Genomic DNA, 20,846 nt, shown 5'->3' on the forward strand with positions numbered 1-20,846 from the left:
GTTGGATTTACTAAATTTTCTTAGTATTTTTGTCTTGTTTTCAGTAAAAATATCTAAAAATTCTTAAATAAGATGCTTTTTCTTGATGAGCAAAATTACCTAAAAAAATAAGTCTAGTTTTTAGACCGAAAATTAAAAAAAAAGTTAATTTGTGCATAAAACAATCAAAATGGGGTAAGCAAATTTTTATTGAATTTAGTGTTTAAGAAAATTGTCAAGATTTTTTTCTTGCCCCCTTGGCAGATTTTTTTTGTTTGTTTTATGCACAAGATCGCTTGAATTTGATATTTTTTGTCTGAGGACTGGACTGATTTTCTTGGGTCGTTTTGCTTATCGAGAGAAAGCATCTTGAATTAATTTTTTGATATTTTTACTTAAAAGAAGCAAAAATAATAAGACTTTTTTTTCTTGAAAATAATTTTTTGCAGGGTATTACACGGAATTTTAAGCAATTTATGCAATTGTGCATAAAACAAGCAAAAATATCTGCCAATGAGGTAAGCAATTTTTTCTTGAATCTTGTGTTTAAGAAAAATTTTCAAGATTTTTTTGCTTACCCCATTGGCAGATTTTTTGGCTTTTTTTATACACAAAGTCGCTTAAATTTGATATTTTGGTCTAAAAACTAGACTTATTTTCTTGGGTCCTTTTGCTCATCAAGAAAAAGCATCTTAATTTAAGAATTTTTAAATATTTTTACTGAAAACAAAACAAAAATACTAAGAAACTTTTTTCTTGAAAATCATTTTTTGCAGTGTATATTTTGAAGTAAATGCTGTGTGTAGATTTAGCGGCATCTAGTGGTGATGTTTGGAATGGCAACTAACGGCTCAGTCCACCACTTCGAAAAGTCACACAGTGCACCTTTAAAGGGGACATATCATGAAAATCTGACTTTTTCTATGTTTAAGTGCTATTATTGGGTCCCCATGCTTTAACCAATCTAGAAAATTTGAAAAAGAAAAACCCAGTAACTTAGTTCTGGTAAACCATTCTCTGCAAGCATGTTAAAAAATAGCTCATTGAAATTTGGCTCCCCTGTGATGTCAAAAGGGGACAATACCGCCCCTTAATCTGCACTATCCAACCACGGCATTGCCATTTAGTGGAGAGATCAGCTCATTTGCATTTATAAGGACATAAACAGCACATAAGGACGCAAAAACAGCACATTTTGCTCACAAATAAAAAGTGTCAATTTTAACATGCTATAATAAATTATCTATTGGGATTTTGAGCTAAAACTTAATATATGACTCTGGGGACACCAAAGATTTATTTGACATCTTTGGTGTCAAATAAATGTCAATTTGACAAAATTCTTGTGAAATGTGCCCTTTAAAAGAGCCACATGATTGTAGGCAAGATTCACGCACAAATGCTGGCATGGGCTACTGTTATATTTAGGGAACATGCATCACTAAATATATATCAATTTAAGATAATGATTTATCCATTCTTAGTGTTTTTCTGACACTGTTGCCAATTCAGCATCACCATTGAGTAACTAACTATCAATAAGTAAAGATTTTCTCAACTGCTTTTAAACAGCTACTGTGCACACAAATGTTTGTGCATGCCGCCTCTGAACACACACTGTCACATGAACAAATCTGACCTTTATGCTACTAAGTAATAAAGAAAGACAATCATACAGTTACACACACACACACACAAACTGAAATACAACACGTTCAGACACGACACGCGCGTGTCTGTGAGTCTCATCTGTGACTGACTCTCATTAACATTAACAGAAGCGATGGTGATGCTCTTAAAATCCTCTTTGAAAGGACACAGGACAGACTGAGCTAGATCTATAAATACAAAATACAATTCTGTTATTGCCTCTGACCTTCAACATAAGACACTAGGTTGCACGACTTGTATTTGACACTGTATAATTTAGCTCAGATCTTCAAATATTACGTTAATACAATATATAATTAACATCAGGACAGCATCTCGTCTGAGATAAGTGAATCATATTTACCAATTTGTTTACATTCTTTAGGCTTATACATTATTATTTACTCATATATTTTTATTAGGCTATTTTCATTTTGAAATAAGCTCAGCCATTACATACAGTGCAGGTTTGGACATGATGGTGAGTGAACACTGACAAATACAATTTTTGGACTAAAATTATTTTAAAACTCATGATATAAATATTAATTAATAAATATTAATATTATAATATTGGCCACGCCCCAAATCACTTAATATGGCAAAAGAACGACTGGCATCAGAGAGGAAAAACTTGGCCATCACAATAATGTCTTTTAGTATAATACTGCATTTATGTTTATTTATTATTTTAACTAAAGCTTTAATCTATAAGCTTTAACTTTAATAGTGAAGTGTCAGTTATGCTAAATCCCTCCCTCTGGGTATTTAAGGATCTGCTGTGCTCAAAAGGAAAGTTTTCTGAGTCGCTATTGAGGGTCACTGAGCCCATAAATCAAAGTGCTTTAGTAACAGTCGGAGCGCAACCATCTCGCTAATGATTTAAACTTCATTTTATTGCCAGATCATGGAAAATGACCAGTCATGAATGTCTTCTAACGTAAGGACGCTTTTAAAAGTGACCAAAAACTGTCATTAGAGATTAATAGATACGATCAATTTTTATTTACGCTCATCTTTTGGTTTCCTCCACAGGTGCGCGTCGTCTCCATTTGGACTGATACATTTTACACTCCTGTCGGACTAAAGAACAACGTCTTCATTCAGTTTCAGTTGTAAGGACACAGAAATGAAATCAGTGCTGCTGATCTGCGTGTTTCTTTTGCCGCTGCATACTTTGGCGCTGCCGGTGCGCAACAGGTGAGTGATGGACACTTATTGCGTTTACGCACGGGGCACCGCGGCGCTGCCCGGTTTACCTGTGTGCCAAGATGAACTTAATTATCTGTAGAATAACGATTTAAATGTGCTTGATTGTATGTCGTTTAAATATTGTACACAATACGACCAATATGCTGAGTTTTGGTAAGGTGCATAATTAGTGTGAGTGCGCACTATTGGTATCTAAATAAAACGAATCACTAAAAATAGATATAATCTAAAAATAGATACAATTTCTTATTTGATTGTACAAGTAAACGTGTGTGTAATAGGCCAAAATCATGACTCATGACTCATTTGACAGCCTCCACGGGCGCACGCACAGAGCTCAGGGGAGACGTGCCACCTGTAACGTAGTTTCTCATATTTCCTCATCGTGACTGCTTAGTCATGATACAAAGATCTATTTCAGACTCTGACTTGTTTGATGAAACACGAGTGGTGATGTAAACCAATTATGCGTAACGCACAAAGTCCCTACAGTACTGTACAGGCTACCAAAACTTTATGCACTTATACAATTTATTAATATTTATATTTAACAGTTATGAGAACAGGTCTAAATTTAAGTACGCATTTGTTTTAATATTTTATTTGATACAATTATCAGTTACATATTTAAATACTGTTCCAAGTCTTAGCTAATTTTAGGGGTCACTGTACTGATGCGTAATACGACCTTCAAATAATGCATTTTCAAATCTCATTTCTTGTTTGAAGCCCATTGGCTCCCCCTGCTGGTTGGTTAAGAATATTTCTTCTAATGCCTCCGTGGCCTTCAAAAGTGAAACAAGCTTTCATTATAAATCGAAACATGCTGTGTGAATGTAATGTGAGAAAAGGTCAAATTGGCAGCATGTGGTCCCAGACAAAAACACCGATCGTGATTTACAACTTTAATGTTCAGCCGCAAATTAAATCCTCTTGTGTTCACATGCAAGCCCAGGGCTAAGGTACAACGAATTTATATAAGGTGGATTTAGGCCATTCCCGCCACAAAATAAGCCCCATTTTGACCAAAGATTGAATTGCAACATTATTCTTTAACAGTCTGTTTGGTAAAGATGAATATTTCTCCACTCTCACAGACGTCATGTGGAGCGCTAATGTGGGAACTCATCTCAACAATCTTTCTCTCTCATCCTCAAACTTCCTTCTTCTCTTTCTATTCATTCATCGAAAAGGGCAGAATGAAACATCACAATACATCTCTTTCTGTCTGTCTTGTGCCTTTCCTCTGACCGCCAAGAGACTCTTAACCCCGTCGTCTTTCATATTCACAGATGTGTGTGTGAAATACAGCACCTCGGTCTGAAGTCTATTAATGGATGAATAAAACAGTACGAATTTAGCTTAGGAAGGGAATTTGGAGTCCTTGTACTCTGTACAGGTTTACTGTGTAACTCTTAGATTTTATGGTGTTGCTAATATAAGCATTACTACGTATAGCAACGACAATGGCAAGTTAACCTTAAATAGAAAATCGTGCTTTAATGGTGAAATGTGGTATCAGATACATGCTGGAAATTATGAAGTGCTTGTAAAAGAATGAATGACAAAGAACTTAAGGAGACAGTTAGACAGACAAGCAGGCAGACAGACAGATAAACAAGACAGACAGACAGACAAATGGCATACAGAGAGAAAGACTGACAGTCAAGCAAAAAAAGCAGTCAGAAAGACATACAAACAGATGGGCAAGCAGACAGACAGATAGACAAGACAGACAGACAGATGGCAAACAAGCAGAAAGACAGACAGACAAGCAGTAAGACAGACAAGCAGTGAGACAGACAGACAAGTGGATAGGCAAGCAGACAGACAGATAGACAAGACAGACAGACAGACAGACAGACAGATGGCATACAGGCAGAAAGACAGACAGACAGACAAGCAGTAAGACAGACAAGCAGTGAGACAGACAGTAAAAGACAGACAAACAAAGCAGACTGGCAAGCAGTCAGACAGACAGATTTGCCAATAGATTTCTCTGCACAAATGGACAAGCAGACAGACAAGCAAGCAGACAGACAAGCAGTAAGACAGACAAGCAGTGAGACAGACAGACAAGTGGATAAGCAAGCAGACAGACAAATAGACAAGACAGACAGACAGATGGCATACAGGCAGAAAGACAGACAGACAAGTGGATAGGCAAGCAGACAGACACATAGACAAGACAGACAGACAGACAGACAGACAGACAGACAGGCAGAAAGACAGACAGACAAGCAGTAAGACAAACAGGCAGTGAGACAGACAGACAGACAAGTGGATAGACAAGCAGACCGACAGATAGACAAGACAAACAGACAGATGGCATACAGGCAGAAAGACAGACAGACAGACAGACAGACAAGCAGTCAGACAGACAGACAAGGACAGACAGATTTGCCAATAGATTTCTCCAATCCTGCGCACCAGCAGTCAGACAGGTAGACAAGCAGATGAACAAACAGTCAGATAGACAGACAAGCAGACAAACCGATAAACAGAAAGATAGACAGTCAGAAAAAACGGACAAGCAGACAGATAAGCAAACATATAAGACAGACAGACAGACAGATGCCATACAGGCAGAAAGACAGACAGACAAGCAGGTGAGACAGACAGATAGACAAGCAAACAGATAAGACAGACAAGCAGACAAACACAGACAGGCAGACAAATAGGCAGACAGGCAAACCAATAGACAGACAGGCAGAAAGACAGACAGTCTGAAAAACGGACAAGCAGCCAGACAGACAAGCAGGTAAGACAGACACAGACATATAGACAGACAGAATAGATTTCTCCAATCCTGCGCACCAGCAATCAGACAGGTAGACAAGTAGATGAATAAACGGTCAGATAGACAGACAGATAAACATAGACGAGCAGACAGACAGAGTCAAGCAGACAGACAAGCAGATTTTTTACCTGATGGGAGGAGTTCTAGTAGACCAATCACAGCACTTGTGGTCCGCATAGAACGGACGCATAGTTACATTTTTGGTGGGGTGCGTGTCAGGTTACGCAGAGCTACAGAGAGCTTACGGCATAGCTATGCCATAAAACGCACGACTAAAAATTACATTTAAAGTGGGCTTTATACTTCGATTGTATGGCGTAGCCTGACACATCAATGCTACACAGAACGCAAGTGCTGTGATTGGTCTCCTAGAAACCAATGTCACATTTCCTCATACGGATTTCCACTTACGATGGTAAAAACAAATAACATACACAAACTTTTTCTTCTTTTTCATTTGTGATTTGACTGGCCTTTTTCGGTTGTTGCACTGCTATTGTGGGTTACACGCGTGGATACTGCCAACTAGCGGTCTGCATGTGTAATTGCACATTGATGCGAACGCTTCTGTCTAGAAGTGTATAAAAAACTGACCTGTAGTCTTAAGTGTTGAGGACCTAAGCAGAACAACAATGAGCCCTTTAATATCACAGACAACTTCAGACCAAAAGGCATTAGCCTACATTTAATTAAGTATGGAGAAACAAAAGGAGCCAACACACACACACACACACACACACACAAACCTGTACTGATCCCAACATCTCCGGTTCCACCTATTGAACTAACACGTTGTTCCAACTCCACACAAAAAGCCAGTCAACATGCCAACACACGTTATTGTTTTAAATCATCAGAACACTCATTTACATTTACATACACTTTTATGCAAAACAACTTGCAGTGTATTCAAGCTATTCATTTTTTTTTTATTAATTTGTGTGTTCCCTGGGACAAAACCCACAAACTTGGGTTTGTTATCCAATGCCCTACCAGCTGAGCAAAAAGTGTCAAAGGACATAAAAACCCATACATATTGACTAAAGGTTTACATATAATCTTTTAAATACCCAGAAACTATAAGAAATACAGGAATGTTTGTGTACACTGACCAAGTGTTTCTCTGTAATGAGCTAGTTTTAACCAGACTAATCCTGTTAAGTAAACATTCTGGTTCAGATTATAATTTAAGAGACATACAAACACACAGACGTCTCAAAATACACTTAAATTTTACGCATTTGGCAGACGCTTTTATCCAAAGGACTTAACAGTGCATTACAAGCTATACATTTTATTATGTATAGCTCCTTTTATCCAAAGGACTTAACAGTGCATTACAAGCTATACATTTTATTAGGGTGTGTCTGTTTTGAACCCATGACCTTTTGCGCTGCTAAAACACGGCTCGATAGACGGTGTCATCTGACGCACGTGAGACAGTCGGGATCCGAACTTCACGTCCTGTTTCGTTTTTTTAATGGTTTGACTAGTTGCTAAACTGTGAACAAATGCCTCGTCGAAAATAACAAATGTTTTGGTTTCCTACGTGTTGTTTTTTGCTTGTTATATAAATAAACTACATTTAAAGTACTTTGTTGTTATTTATTATTAGTGGAGTTTACCGGAAGTTACGTGCGGACCGCGACAGCCGCTTGTTTATGTTGTTACTGCTGAAACCGTCTATACAGGAGCACAAAATACACAGAAGAACATACATAAGTATCTTTATATCAAAAAAATGTAAGTTGTATAAAAAATTCAAATTACGATGTCAGAATCTCAAAATATTTACTGTTTAAGTCAACTGCGAAATTGATATTTACCATAAAACCAAATTTGAAATTGATGCATTATTTATAAGACATGAACAGCACAAGACCAATGGTCATCTATTCCCTTTAAGAGTACAGCTAAAAACAAGTAACCCTGTATCCAGTAACCTGAGAAAAAGGCCCTTGCGTTTGTTGGTCTGAATAAATCCTAGTGGCCGGTTGCATAAACATAGCCGCTAAGTTAAGACTGTGTCTTAAGAACTAGTCTAACAAATTGGTTAGGGCTAATCAGTCTTAGTGTTTGGATTTAAATCAACCTTTTATGTAACATACTTATGATCGGTATTGAAGAAAAAAATACATGACTAGTTTTTAAGACTAGTATTATAAGTTTATGCAACCAGCCACTGGAGAAGAGGTGTATACTTAAGTATTTTTACTTTTTACATAAAAGGAAATTTTCAAGTATTTGTATTTTATTAGTGTTTTTCTTTGGACAACATATATTCCAAAGCATATTATCATAATTTTTACTCCACTATACATTTCATAATTTCAGGTTTTTGGTTTATATTTAATATTTAAGCATCTAGAATTTTTTTTTTACTTAAGGAAAAAGTACTTACTCAAGAAAGTAAAAGTACACAATTTTTATGTAATTAGGTATTAAATCAATTTTAATAATTAATTTTTTTCCAAGACAAACATTCTGATAAAGCACAGATGCTTGGAAAATGTAACTAAAATACTTAAGTAGTATAAACCTCTGCACTGGAGTTTGTTTATGATGTCAACCGGCTGAACAATAATCCATTTTTTATCAAGTAGTGTTTTGGTAATACTTAAATCAAGTCTCAAAACAGTCCAAGGCCTTTTTTTAAATGTCAAAAAGAAAATCCGTGGAGTAGAGATGAAGTTAATTTTCACCCCAGTGTTCGAATTAGGTCAAAGATTATGGGGGTCCCCTAGCTAAGCCCCCCCTCGTCATTAAAGGGTCGTAGAGATTTCACAAAGTAAGATGTGATCCTGGATCAACATTTTTTGTTGGTCCTGGAACAACTTTTTAATCAAAGAAATCCTAAATTACCCTGAACTCTTTCCCCGCCATCAATCAATTAAGAGAAAACAAGTAAATCTGTAATACTGCGATTATCCAATAGATGGCGCACTTACCCAATTTATAAAAAACTGAAGCAAATTTTTTTTCACAAATTCCACAAAAGTCAGAAAGAAAATGGGAAAGAGTTGGAAGTGAAGTGTGTGGAGCGTCAATATTACAATATTACCCAATGCCAGAGATAACTGGAACTACAAACTTTCAATTTGAGACTCGATTATTAACAGGCCTAAAATACTCTGATGGCATTAATACAGTCAAGCCTTGTATTAGTCATTTCAAAAAGGAAGCACATACGAATGTGAAACTAATTTGAATACTAAAGTTTTACATTTCTTCAATGTGTGCACTGGTGATCAATCAAATTATTTCTTTTCCCATCACCAGACTCAGTGTTCCCAGAACACAATGGAGGCTTCCAGAAACGGAGAGCAGTGTTACTATGGAAACCATCACTATTCCTTCCAAAGCTTCAAGTGCCGGGGCAAGAGAGCGCGGTGCTGTCTGGAGGGCCCTAATGAATAAAGGACAATCGTCGAGACCACCATCCAGTCCAAACAACATCCCGCAAGGACATCAGCGGGAACGGCGGCACGTCCACAGACCGTCGCGTGGTCAGCTAATGCGCGTGGGATGTGTGCTCGGCACCTGTCAGGTGCAAAATCTCAGTCACCGTCTTTACCAACTGAGTCAAAGTGGACGCCAAGACTCACCGATCAATCCCAGAAGTCCACATAGTTATGGATAAAACCACACAAAAAGTCTACAAAATAAATGTGACATCAAGAACGCAGACACTGACAAACCCAATGAACTTGTTCTTATCTACAGCTCACGTTTTGGATAAAGGATGCCGCTAAGCTTGCTTTGAATACTTGATACGCTTTCGTAGTGGAGTGTTTGAAGCTGCATTATCTTTACAGTAATCTGACTTTTAGGGAGGCTTGCATTCTCTGTCTCTTCAATCCAAGACGAAACGTCCTTGATTGAGCCAGATAAAGCCGCACAGAGCTTCGACATACGCACTTTATAAGAGTAAACATCCCGTATTTGGACACTTAAGCCTCGCCAACGAAACTGCATGAATGTCATTGCATGAAATAAAATGTCAAACAAGTGCACCTTTCAAGCGAGACATTTCATGAGAAGTTTGTTAAGAAGAGTTTAGCATGCAGATCAAATGCAGCGATATCCATTTACTGTTAAATTCTGGTTAAAGATGCGACAAGTGCATCATCTTAAAATACCTGCAGAGATAAATCTCATCTCAGACTCTCACTACAAACAGAGCGATCACAGACCAACAGTGTTTACAATCTGCTGGAAAATAAACCTGCAGCTTGGCTTACTAAACTAGCTGTGAGCTCAACTATTTCAACATTCAAAAACTAGACATACTAGCTGATCATGGCTTTAATATTTTGGGACCAAAGTATATTACACTATGGGGCGGTTTCATGGACAGGGCTTAGGTTAATCCAGGACTAGGCCTTATTAATATAAGGTCATTTAAGTAGTTTTTACAAAGATACCTTACAAAAAACACTACAGGTGTGCATCTTAAGACAAAACAATGTCAACAAAATATCTTAAAGTTAAACAGGACAAGGTGTTTTTAAATGAAAGCAGCTCAAACATGCATTTTAGTCTGAGACTAAACCCTGTCCAGGAAACCGCCCCTAAATAGTTTTTTCCATTTCAACTTTTAATATGTTAAATCTTTTATAAAACTTTATAAATAAATGTTTACTGTATATAGGCCAAATGTTACATTACAAGGCACTTTAAAAGCAAAAAGATATATCACTTGAATGGAAAGAGATGTTATTTATGTTAACTAAGGCATTTGAAGGGTAAATATTTTACAAGTGTATAATGATTGCATGTTTGTAGTTTCCCTGTCTGCCTTGTGTATTTTATTACAATTTAGCTTTGTCAATAAACAGAAAATATGTGAATATTTTCACTGGTTATATTCTCTGAGTGGTTGTAAAGCATACAAACAGACACATGCATACAAACACACACACACACACACACACACACAGAGAGAGAGACAGGCAAGACTAGGTGTGCTAGCGAGCGGGTGCATCATTACTAATGTGCATCAAACAGTGTGGTTTATCAATAACCCATCACAAGACAACAAACACTATTCAGCTACTGCATGTTAGTATGCAAAACTACACAACACATGTCTTAAAAGATGTGCATTGTATCACAGGTACATTTCTAAGCACTACCCATGGAGACACCAAATGTTTAATAAACATTCAAATTTTTATATGAATATGTGAGTCTTTTATAACCAGGTTAATGAACTTCAGGTGGCTCGTCCAATCATATATTAGAGTCAGAAATATTCATTATGACAGACACTAAGACAATATTTGGACAATTCTCTATATCCCAAATTAAACGTCTTTCCTCAAGTTTATGCTGACTGCAAAGTTTTAGGTACGAGTGCCCTCTGCTGGCTGTAGGTGGAACTGTCACAATAGTTTTTTTTTTGGAGGGGTCTTTAAAATCAGTGGTTCTCAAACTTTACAGCATGCAGGCCCCCTTATGTACAGTGCATTTCTTCGCGCCCCCCCCAAAGAAAATTTATGACAAATTTGTTCTAAAATGTAAATTTTTAATTAAACAAAACATATAAAATTAAAAGTAGTGCTGTTGGTTAGTAGCCTTATATGTTTTTTTGGTTTAATTACACTGAATTCATGATAAATTCATGTATTTTATAAAATGTCATAAAACTTGGGCCCCCCTGGCACCATCTCGCGGCCCCCCTAGGGGCCCTGGCCCCCAGTTTGAGAACCACTGCTTTAAATGTAAAAAAAACTTGTAGATTTTAGCGGCATCTAGCGGTGAGACTGTGAGTTGCAACCAGCAGTTCAGTTCACCGCTCACCCCTCCCATTCGAATATACACATAGAAAAGCTACAGTAGCTGTCAAAGGACAAACATGTCATCATCTGAGACAACATAGGAATGAAACAAACTCTGAAGAGCAGTTTGTCCTTAAAGCTACTGTGTATTTAGATAAACACAACTCATTCTAAGGTAATAAAAAACATAATGGTTTATTAAACACCACTGAAAACATAGTTATGTATATTATATTGCATTTCTGTAAATAAATCCTTCTAAAATGTACACATTGCATCTTTAACCCCCATTACATATTGTAAAAAAATAACAGTTTGAGTCTAAAAGGCTCAAACAAAAAGCAAATCGAATAGCGAAAATGTAAAACATCCTTTAAAATGCTGTTTATAATCCTGTTTTTGTAGTTCATTTATAAATCTAATTATTTATTTTTCCTTTTAAATTGCTTTTTGAAATACATTTTGAAATTTCTTTTTTTTATTAATTGCAATCTAAAATGATGCAATTAAACACATAAATTGTTATATTCATTTGAACTATTTATTAATGGATTAATATTTCATTTCTAAATTATTTTTATAATCTCAATTTTTATTGCTTAATAAAATGTTAACTAATGAATTATTTTGTAACTTTGTCTATTTATTTATTTTATTGCCCAAATAGTTATAAAATATTGTAATTCTTTCTGGAGGACTCGTGTGATTCTCCATATTTCATCTTTATTGTAATAATAAACTTGTAAATATTGTATTGTAATACACTTAATACATCTACTAAGTAGTATACCTTTCTTAAAGGACAAGTTTGGTATTTTACACTTAAAGCCCTTTTTTCAGATTGTTTATGATGAAATAAAACGGTTTTGACTGAAATTTCGGGTGTTTGTGTTTCACCTCCCACCTCTACAATGGGTTTATAGGTGCACTGGAACAATCCTTCCTAAAATGCATTAAACTTTCGTTTACAAAATTTACATATATTACATATATATAACAATTCAATTTTAATTTTAGAATATTTCATTTCTAAATTATTTTTATAATCTTACTTTTTATTTTCTAATAAAATGTTAAATAATGAATTACTTTGTAACTTTGTCTATTAATTTATAGAATAATTAATGAACTTTTAAACAAATGTATGCCTATTTTACACATTTTGAAATTCTCTTGTGGTCCTCCATATTTCATCTTTATTGTAATAATAAAATTGTAAATATTGTAAACATTTTATTGTTATACACTTAATACATCTACTAATTAGTATATTGTTCTTAAAAATATATATAACAATTCAATTTTAATACATTTTAAAATGTATTAAAATGTGATGGACAATGAAGCATTTAGCTGAGCATTGATTTCTAAAAATGCATTCAAATATACGTAATAATAATGATAATTATTATTATCATTATTATTATTATTTCAGATGATGTCAGCATGAGACTGTGTGTTTCAGTATAACAGTGTGTGCTGTGACTGTGTAATATGACCTTAAACTGTCTGCACCTGACCTCAGATTACAGACTCACCCACAATCTATCAGCCAATAAAACACTGGGGTGTAACACAGACAAACATACACGCACATACATCCTTCAAACACACATCTTTTAAACGAACTTTCCTGGAAATGGACCCCGGCTCGTGCCATCCATGCTGTCCCAGCTGAGCTACGGGAACTTAATAGAAAGATAAATGAATTATAAAAATCAATGACATCACGACTCAAGTCTTTGAATGTTCTGAAGTAACTCAACCAAAGTCAATGAGTTAGGTTCAAGAGAAAGAAAAACTGCACTGATGTGACCACAATGAAACGAACTACACACTTTATGTAACGAAAGTTCCAAAATATTACTGTAAACAAATCAAACATACATTTAATATATTGAATCTACACACACACACACATAATATGTTCTCATATTCACAGCAGTACTCTTTACTCTTCAGTGATCAGATGCTGCTATAGACTGCAGCGAGCGTTCATACACGTAAACATACAAACACCTTTACGCATACTGACAGACCCCTGCAAGATTCAAGTTAAACTGTTACTAGTTTTTTCCACTACAGTTCATGAACCCTGTATGTGCATTGATAAATAGAGACAGAGAGAGTCCAACCACATCATAACATCCATCTTTACCCTGAACGAGAGAACCTCAGCTAAACCATGAGGGTGCTTAACCTGGTATGTATCTTCATTTTGTGAAATAATATTTATGTATCTTTGATCACATTTTAGAATAATAGCTCATCACACATGCAACTATAGGAATTATGTTAATGAGAAACATTTCAGTCAAAAATTTTAAACTGTAATGTATATAATGCATAGTAATCAATTACATTTAATGCATGATGCAATAAACTGAAAACTCTGGTATATTGCACACAGGAGGTAGATGCTTTTATTCATATTTTTCATACTTTGACCATTAGGGTCCGGATCCGTCCCTGGCATATCGCCCTGATTATCTTCAGAAAGATAAAGAGGAGTTCAGGAACTTTGAGGTAAAACTTACTGTGAATGTACAGTAATATTGGGTTTCCATTAAGTGCTTAATGCAAATTTTGTAGTATTTGTATCTGAGCCTATTGATGTTACATTGTTGATCATTTGCTGTGTAAGACAGAATGGAGATCTCTATGATCGTGTGTTTAACACGTACAAGCTGATGCACACGTACCAAACGCTGGACTTTGTCAAAAAGAAGGTTAGTCAGATAAACCACACAACTGTACATACATAAACAACAGCAAAACCGATGTCTAACTATGTACAGATTGCATTTAAACACAATTATGATTTACGTCTCTATTGGGGATAAATTTACTCACCACCATGTCATCCGGGATGTTGATGTCTTTCTTTGTTCAGTCGAGAAGAAGTTGTGTTTTTTGAGGAAAGCATTGCAGGATTTTTCTCATTTTGATGGACTTTGGTGAAGCCCAACATTTAATACTTGACTCAACACTTAGCGGATTTTTTTAACGGAGTTTCAAGTTACTGTGAACGATCCCAGGCGAGGCATGGGGGTCTTGTATGGCGAGGCGATTGTCATTTTTGACGAGAATAGTTAAAAATATGCTCTTTTGAACCACAACTTTTCGTCTAGGTCCGGTCCAGCGCGACCTAACGTAAATGCGTAGTGACGTAGGGATGGTCACGTGTTACATATATAAAACGCACATTTGCGGACCATTGTAAACAACAAACTGACACAAAGACATTAATTAGTATCAGTTGACATACAACAACGTAGGAACGGTCTTCTTTCAACACATTTGTAAACACTGGGCGGAGTTTAGCGTTCGTCCTCTGTGACCTCTTGACGTATCGCGTGGGGTCACGCTGAAGCATCACGACTGGATCTAGACGAGAAGTTGTGGTTTAAGGGTGGATATTTTTTGTTTTTCTTGTCGGAAATGACGGTCGTTTCGCTGGATGGGACCCTTGTGCCTCGTTTGGGATTGTTTGTGGTCATTTGGAACTCCGTTGAAGGAGGCTGTTGCGTGTTGAGTTAAGTATTAAATGTTGGGCTCTGTTGGGGTCCATTAGAATGAGAGGAATCCTGCAATGTGTTCCTCGGGAAGCGTGATTTCTTCTCGACTGAACAAAGAGGGACATCAACATTTTGGATGGCATGGTGGTGAGTAGATTATCTGGATTTTTTTAGGAAAATGGAATATTCCTTTAAGTATATTAAACATTTCGGGGAAAGTTCATTATGGTTCAGCTAAATGTTTCTGTGGTGTATAAAATTTCTTGGATGGTTAAATCTTTACAAAAAAAACCCTGAACTCTGACCTCAGCACCTGGAGTGGGCAAACTGTAATCGTTTCAGAATGACAATGATGGACAGCATCAATTCCCTGGATGAGCTTGTTGATGAATCCGACCCGGACGTCGACTTCCCAAACTCTTTCCATGCATTCCAGACCGCCGAGGGGATCCGCAGAGAGCATCCAGATAAAGGTGAGAAGTCTGCGGGGATAAAGGTCACAGGAGTGTTTACAATGGCTTGCTTAGATAAGCTTTTCATAAACACATACCTTAAAGGTGTCCACCACCAATCAATGTCCAGAGCAAAAAGCATTTTCTCTTCAGGGCTACTAGTCCTATCTAGAAAAATATTTCAATCTATTTTCTCTTTATTGACCTTTTTTGTCTAAAATGCTGACCCAGAATTCATGTGACCCTAAAATTAAAAAATTTAACCAAGCTACTAAAGTTATATTTGGTGATTTTTAACTCTTCCAGATTGGTTCCAGCTAGTCGGTTTGATCCATGATGTTGGAAAAATCATGGCTCTGTACGGAGAGCCACAGGTGAGGAAATGTATCTAATCACAGTTTGAAAATCAATCACATGGGTTGAATAATACACATCGCCTTTATTGCAGTGGGCAGTAGTTGGAGACACGTTCCCAGTTGGATGCAAGTTTCAAAGTTCAATAGTGTTTAGAAACTCAACTTTTGAAGATAATCCAGATGAGAGAAACCACGCGCTCAAGTAAAACTTTTATACATTTTTTGGAAGCAAAATATTCTTAAAGGAATATTCCATTTTCTTAAAAGAAAAATCCAGATAATTTTCTCACCAACATGTCATCCAAAATGTTGATGTCTTTCTTTGTTCAGTCGAGAAGAAATTATGTTTTTTGAGGAAAACATTGCAGGATTTTTCTCATTTTAATGGACTTTAATAGACACCAACAATTAACACTTAACTCAACACGTGGCAGTTTTTTTCAACGGAGTTCAAGGGACTATAAACGGTTCCAAACAAGGCATAAGGGTCTTATCTAGCGAAACAATTTAATTTAAAATATGCTCTTTTAGACCACAACTTTTCGTCTAGGTTCGGTCCAGCGCAACCTAACGTAAATGCGTAGTGACGTAGGGAGGTCACGTGTTACATATATAAAACGCACATTTGCGGACCATTTTAAACAATAAACTGACACAAAGACATTAATTAGTATCAGTTGACATACAACAACGTAGGAACGGTCCTCTTTCAACACACTTGTAAACACTAGGGCGGAGTTTCGCGTTTGTCTTCTGTGACCTCTTGACGTCATGACGTATTGCGTGGGGTCACCTGGCGCATCACCACCAGATCTAGACGAGAAGTTGTGCTTTAAAAGTGTATATTTGTTATTTTTCTTGTCATAAATGACAATTGTTTTGCTAGATAAGACACTTGTGCCTCGTTTGGGATCGTTTATAGTCCTTTGAAACTCAGTTGAAAAAAACTGTTACGTGTTAAGTGTTAATTGTTGGGGTCTATTAAAGTCCATTAAAATGAGAAAAATCCTGCAATGTTTTCCTCAAAAAACATAATTTCTTGTCGACTGAACAAAGAAAGACATCAACATTTTGGATGACGTGGTGGTGAGTAGATTGTCTGGATTTTTCTTTTAAGAAAATGGACTATTCCTTTAACATCTTAAAGCTTTCTTCCTATTCCTAAGTGTACATGTGCTTTCTTTATGCAGCACAGATTTCGGGATTTATAAACCACAATGCGGTTTGGATAATGTCCTGATGTCTTGGGGACATGATGGTAAATAATTTCAGACATTGATAGACAAAGCATAATACTGTGATGCTTTGTTATACTGTGATGCTTAATGTCATACGTTTGTTAAGTCTGATGTCAACTTTCGGATCCAAAGGCTCCATCAGATGCATTAACCCACAAAGTCGGGTCACTCCACCGCCATATTTGAAATGCCTTATGTTAAGAACAAGACAAACATGACCTGTAGATTCTGCGAATGCCCAGAGGATTTCGATCAGATTTCGATTGAGGACTGGGTTTTTTTAACTGGGAGGCGGGACTAGAGCGGCCTTCTGACCGTTGTGATCTTGCCTATATATCAATAACAGTGATGCATCTTGTTTATGTTAAATTACTTTGATTAAAGAGCACCCATTGCATTGCTAAAAACAATGTTTACGTGGTTTATGGTTAAAAAAAAAAAATCCACATACCGTTCTCTCTTCCTGAAACGCGGATTTGAAAAGCTCTGTGTCCCTGATTGGTCAGCTAATCTGTACTTTGTGATTGGCCTGAATACCTCTGACATCAGCCGGAAATGTGACGCTCCTTACCCTGTTTGAAAGATTCTGTATATCGGTCTTGTCTACGTCACCAATCCCAGGAAGTAAACTGTTGCCCACAATCTGTGTGTTTGTTGTAGTCCAAGAAAAGAGATTTATGCTCGCGACAATAACTCGCATCATTGTTTACTTTGGGATTTGTGCATTTTGCATATCGTTAACATGTACTAATATACACTTACAGGAAGGAAATTTAAAAACGTGAATCGGACAGTAGGTGCTCTTTAAACAAACAATAAACTATACTAATAACACGCGCAGTACAATGTAAAACAAAATAAAAAAACACAATCTCCATACTGAAATCCTTTAATCTCAACTTACTTTTTCTTGCACTTTTTCCAGAATATTTGTACAGAGTAATGAAGTTCAACAAATGCACCATACCTGAGGAGGTAAGGAGCTCACTTTCAAACTACATATATGGCTGATTATACAAGTGCAAGTATATTGTGTCTAAAATCATTATTTTGTCTACCAGTATCTTCTTTTTGTCCATTCTGTTACTGTCAAACTCTGTTATCAAGGTAGAGTAACAGTGTTGACAGTCATGTGCAAGGGTGTAGTTTTGACATTGGTGAGGACGTAAATAATGTCAAATTAATTATAGGTGTCATATTTATTTAGGTTACACATGTAAAAACAAAAACAAATATAGAATAAGCATATACTTTTTTGTATTTTTTTACTTTCTTATGATGTCAGTGAAAATTTTGACTGGGCAAGTAAAACACCGAACCATCAGAAAAAAATAACACATTATACGTTCGCCAAAAAAAGCAAACAAAAAAAGTTACTGTAGTTAGCAGTTATTTTATTGTTAGTGCTTTCTTTTTTTCTAAGCGGTCTGTTAAACTAACTCCTCAGGTTAATGGGGTTGCCATCATGGAAAACAGCCCTGAATCATAATGTGTAACAACGTGTCCCGTATATTGTGGATTAAACTGTTAAGAATGCTTTCTTCTTCACTCACCTAACTAATCATTCACATCGCGTCTGTTCAGGATGAGCTTTGGCGCTGCTACTGTAAAGTAAATAGAGCATACATCACACGTTTAGGGAGTAAAGACAAACCAATCACAAAGCGACGTAGGTTAGAGAGGCGGGACTTAAGAAAGGCAAACCCAATCATATTAGCGATGTCCGTTACGGAGGCGGGACTCATTGCAGAGAACAAGATCTGTTAACCTTTTCTGTACCAGGCACAAATACGTGATTGTAAAAAAGTTTTAACGTCGTTTAAATGATTCCTGAATAAAATCATGTTGAATGAAAAAAGTAATTAGTAAAAAACAGAAGGACATAAGTTGTTATATATGAATAAGATCCTTATTTGGTTGAAATTATTACTAGGGACAAATCAGTGTTTCCTGAATGGGATGCTGGTATTAATGCTGGTTTAGCTGGTGCTAATGCTGGTTTAGCTGGTGCTAATGCTGGTGCTGATGCTGGTTTAGCTGGTGTTCACTAGCAAACCAGCACCAAAACACAACATGCTGGTCTTGCTGGTATGCTGTTTTTTCAGCAGGGAGCTACCCAAATCGACGCCCAGGTGTTTCTCTGTGTGTATATCCCTGTGTTCTGTCATATGGTTCTGTTACGTAACTGTCAATCCCTGCTAAAAAATCCAGCTAAAACCAGCATAAGCTAATAGCTGGTTTAAAGTGGCAGTAGCTGGTTTAAGCTGATCCTCCCAGCCTGACAAAGCTTAAAAAGTGACCAAAATACAGCTAAACCAGCTTGCTAAACCAGCTAAAACCAAGCTGGGAGATCAGCTAAAACCACCTCCCCAGCTTATGCTGGTCTTAGCTGGATTTTTCAGTAGGGATACGGTTACCTTGGGAACATAGTATGACAAGAAATTATCATTTTCAGCTATTCAATAAATTTTTATAGAAAATATTTTACCAAATTAGTAATAAAGCAGAAAAACACAGAATGTAGTACAGTATCCTACTCAAAAATCAAGCAAAGACCAGAATAAACTGGTGAGCTGGTTTTTGCTGGTCTCCCAGCTTGGTTTTGAAAGCTGGTCTAGTTGTGTTTTGATTACTGTTATGCTGGTCTAGCTGGACTCAGCTGGTCAGGCTGGACAACCAGCTGACCCACCAGCTTGACCAGCTTTGCCGGGCTGGGAGAAACAGCTTAAACCAGCTAAAACCAGCTGGATTTTTCAGTAGTGTAATACCGTAATCACCCATATGCTAAATTTCAACTCTGTAAACAAAGGAATTTCATTCATAACTTTGTAACACACATAGATCAATAAGTTACCTTGCCTTAACACTATTCCTAAAAACAAACAATCTCTTTTTTCAGGGGTTATCCATGATCCGTTTCCACTCCTTTTACCCGTGGCATTGTAATGGAGACTACATGCACCTGTGCAACGATAAAGATCTGCAAATGCTGCCCTGGGTGAAAGAGTTTAAGTAAGTCATTGACGGTTTATTTCATTGAGACCATTGACCCTTTTCTGAGAGTTTTGGCTTTGATTTCTACAGTCAGATCAATAACATGAGTCTGTTTGTCTTTTCTACAACAGCAAGTTTGATTTGTACACGAAGAGCACAGAGTTGCCGGATGTGGAAAGACTAAAGCCGTATTATCAGTCACTCATTGATAAATATTGTCCTGGGTCACTGCAGTGGTGAACATTTGTAATGTATCATTAAACCTTTAAATAATATCCCTGTAATACACAGACATTTGTAATAACCTGCACTTACAGTATATTTTCTGTTATATATTGTAATAAATATCTACAGGATCTTGTAGGTGAGCTAGTAAATATACATTCAAAACATTGTGGTTTAATTTTGCATAAACACCACCTCACCAATAAAGTTTAAATGGGATTATTTCTCATACAAACGCATAATGTTATATTACAGCTTCAAAAACACTTATGTAGAAATCACATTATTAATACATGATTGATGTATAGATTGAAAATGTAATACATTTTACTTATTGCTTACGGCACAATTGTTTTGTGTCTTTGGAAATAAATTGAATTAGTGTTAGTGGAATATTTTTGTGTGTTTATTAAAAACATTACAAAACATTAAAGCTGTGTTTTTATCAAAATAAACATGCAAAATAGTGTATTTTTAAAAAAGAGACCACAGTGTCAAAATAAAGAAGACATCTCAGACTTCACACCAATACAAAACAAAAACAACATACACGAATCAAAACCAGTTACAGTCCAATAAACAATTTCATGTCATCAACATGTACAAAAATTTTTTTCACATATTCTCCTCTTTAATAAAAAT

General features: G+C 36.3%; 2 protein-coding genes across 2 annotated transcripts; both read left to right on the plus strand.

Annotated features, from left to right (window-relative positions):
* The first annotated feature begins 2,319 nt into the window (after positions 1-2,319).
* adm2b (adrenomedullin 2b) lies at positions 2,320-10,508 on the plus strand. Its single transcript, XM_073853790.1, has 3 exons — positions 2,320-2,569; positions 2,665-2,829; positions 8,921-10,508. The coding sequence occupies exons 2-3, from the start codon at positions 2,759-2,761 to the stop codon at positions 9,279-9,281; spliced, it is 432 nt and encodes a 143-aa protein (XP_073709891.1). The 5' UTR covers positions 2,320-2,569; positions 2,665-2,758; the 3' UTR covers positions 9,282-10,508.
* Positions 10,509-13,485: 2,977 nt separating this feature from the next.
* miox (myo-inositol oxygenase) lies at positions 13,486-20,581 on the plus strand. The gene is made up of 10 exons (XM_055173895.2): positions 13,486-13,624; positions 13,876-13,947; positions 14,070-14,150; positions 15,250-15,412; positions 15,698-15,765; positions 15,840-15,949; positions 16,938-17,005; positions 17,911-17,960; positions 19,885-19,997; positions 20,111-20,581. The coding sequence occupies exons 1-10, from the start codon at positions 13,607-13,609 to the stop codon at positions 20,217-20,219; spliced, it is 852 nt and encodes a 283-aa protein (XP_055029870.2). The 5' UTR covers positions 13,486-13,606; the 3' UTR covers positions 20,220-20,581.
* Positions 20,582-20,846: the final 265 nt, after the last annotated feature.

Source organism: Misgurnus anguillicaudatus, chromosome 15, assembly GCF_027580225.2.
Source record: "Misgurnus anguillicaudatus chromosome 15, ASM2758022v2, whole genome shotgun sequence".
In the NCBI taxonomy this organism is placed as follows: domain Eukaryota; kingdom Metazoa; phylum Chordata; class Actinopteri; order Cypriniformes; family Cobitidae; genus Misgurnus; species Misgurnus anguillicaudatus.

Excerpts from the sequence above, each read along its gene's own strand:
- adm2b (XM_073853790.1), top strand. The coding sequence starts at position 2,759 with ATGAAATCAGTGCTGCTGATCTGCGTGTTTCTTTTGCCGCTGCATACT. Across the intron at positions 2,830-8,920 it reads GCGCTGCCGGTGCGCAACAG|ACTCAGTGTTCCCAGAACAC; the intron begins GTGAGTGATGGA and ends TCCCATCACCAG.
- miox (XM_055173895.2), top strand. Across the intron at positions 17,961-19,884 it reads AATGCACCATACCTGAGGAG|GGGTTATCCATGATCCGTTT; the intron begins GTAAGGAGCTCA and ends CTCTTTTTTCAG. Across the intron at positions 19,998-20,110 it reads CCCTGGGTGAAAGAGTTTAA|CAAGTTTGATTTGTACACGA; the intron begins GTAAGTCATTGA and ends TTTCTACAACAG.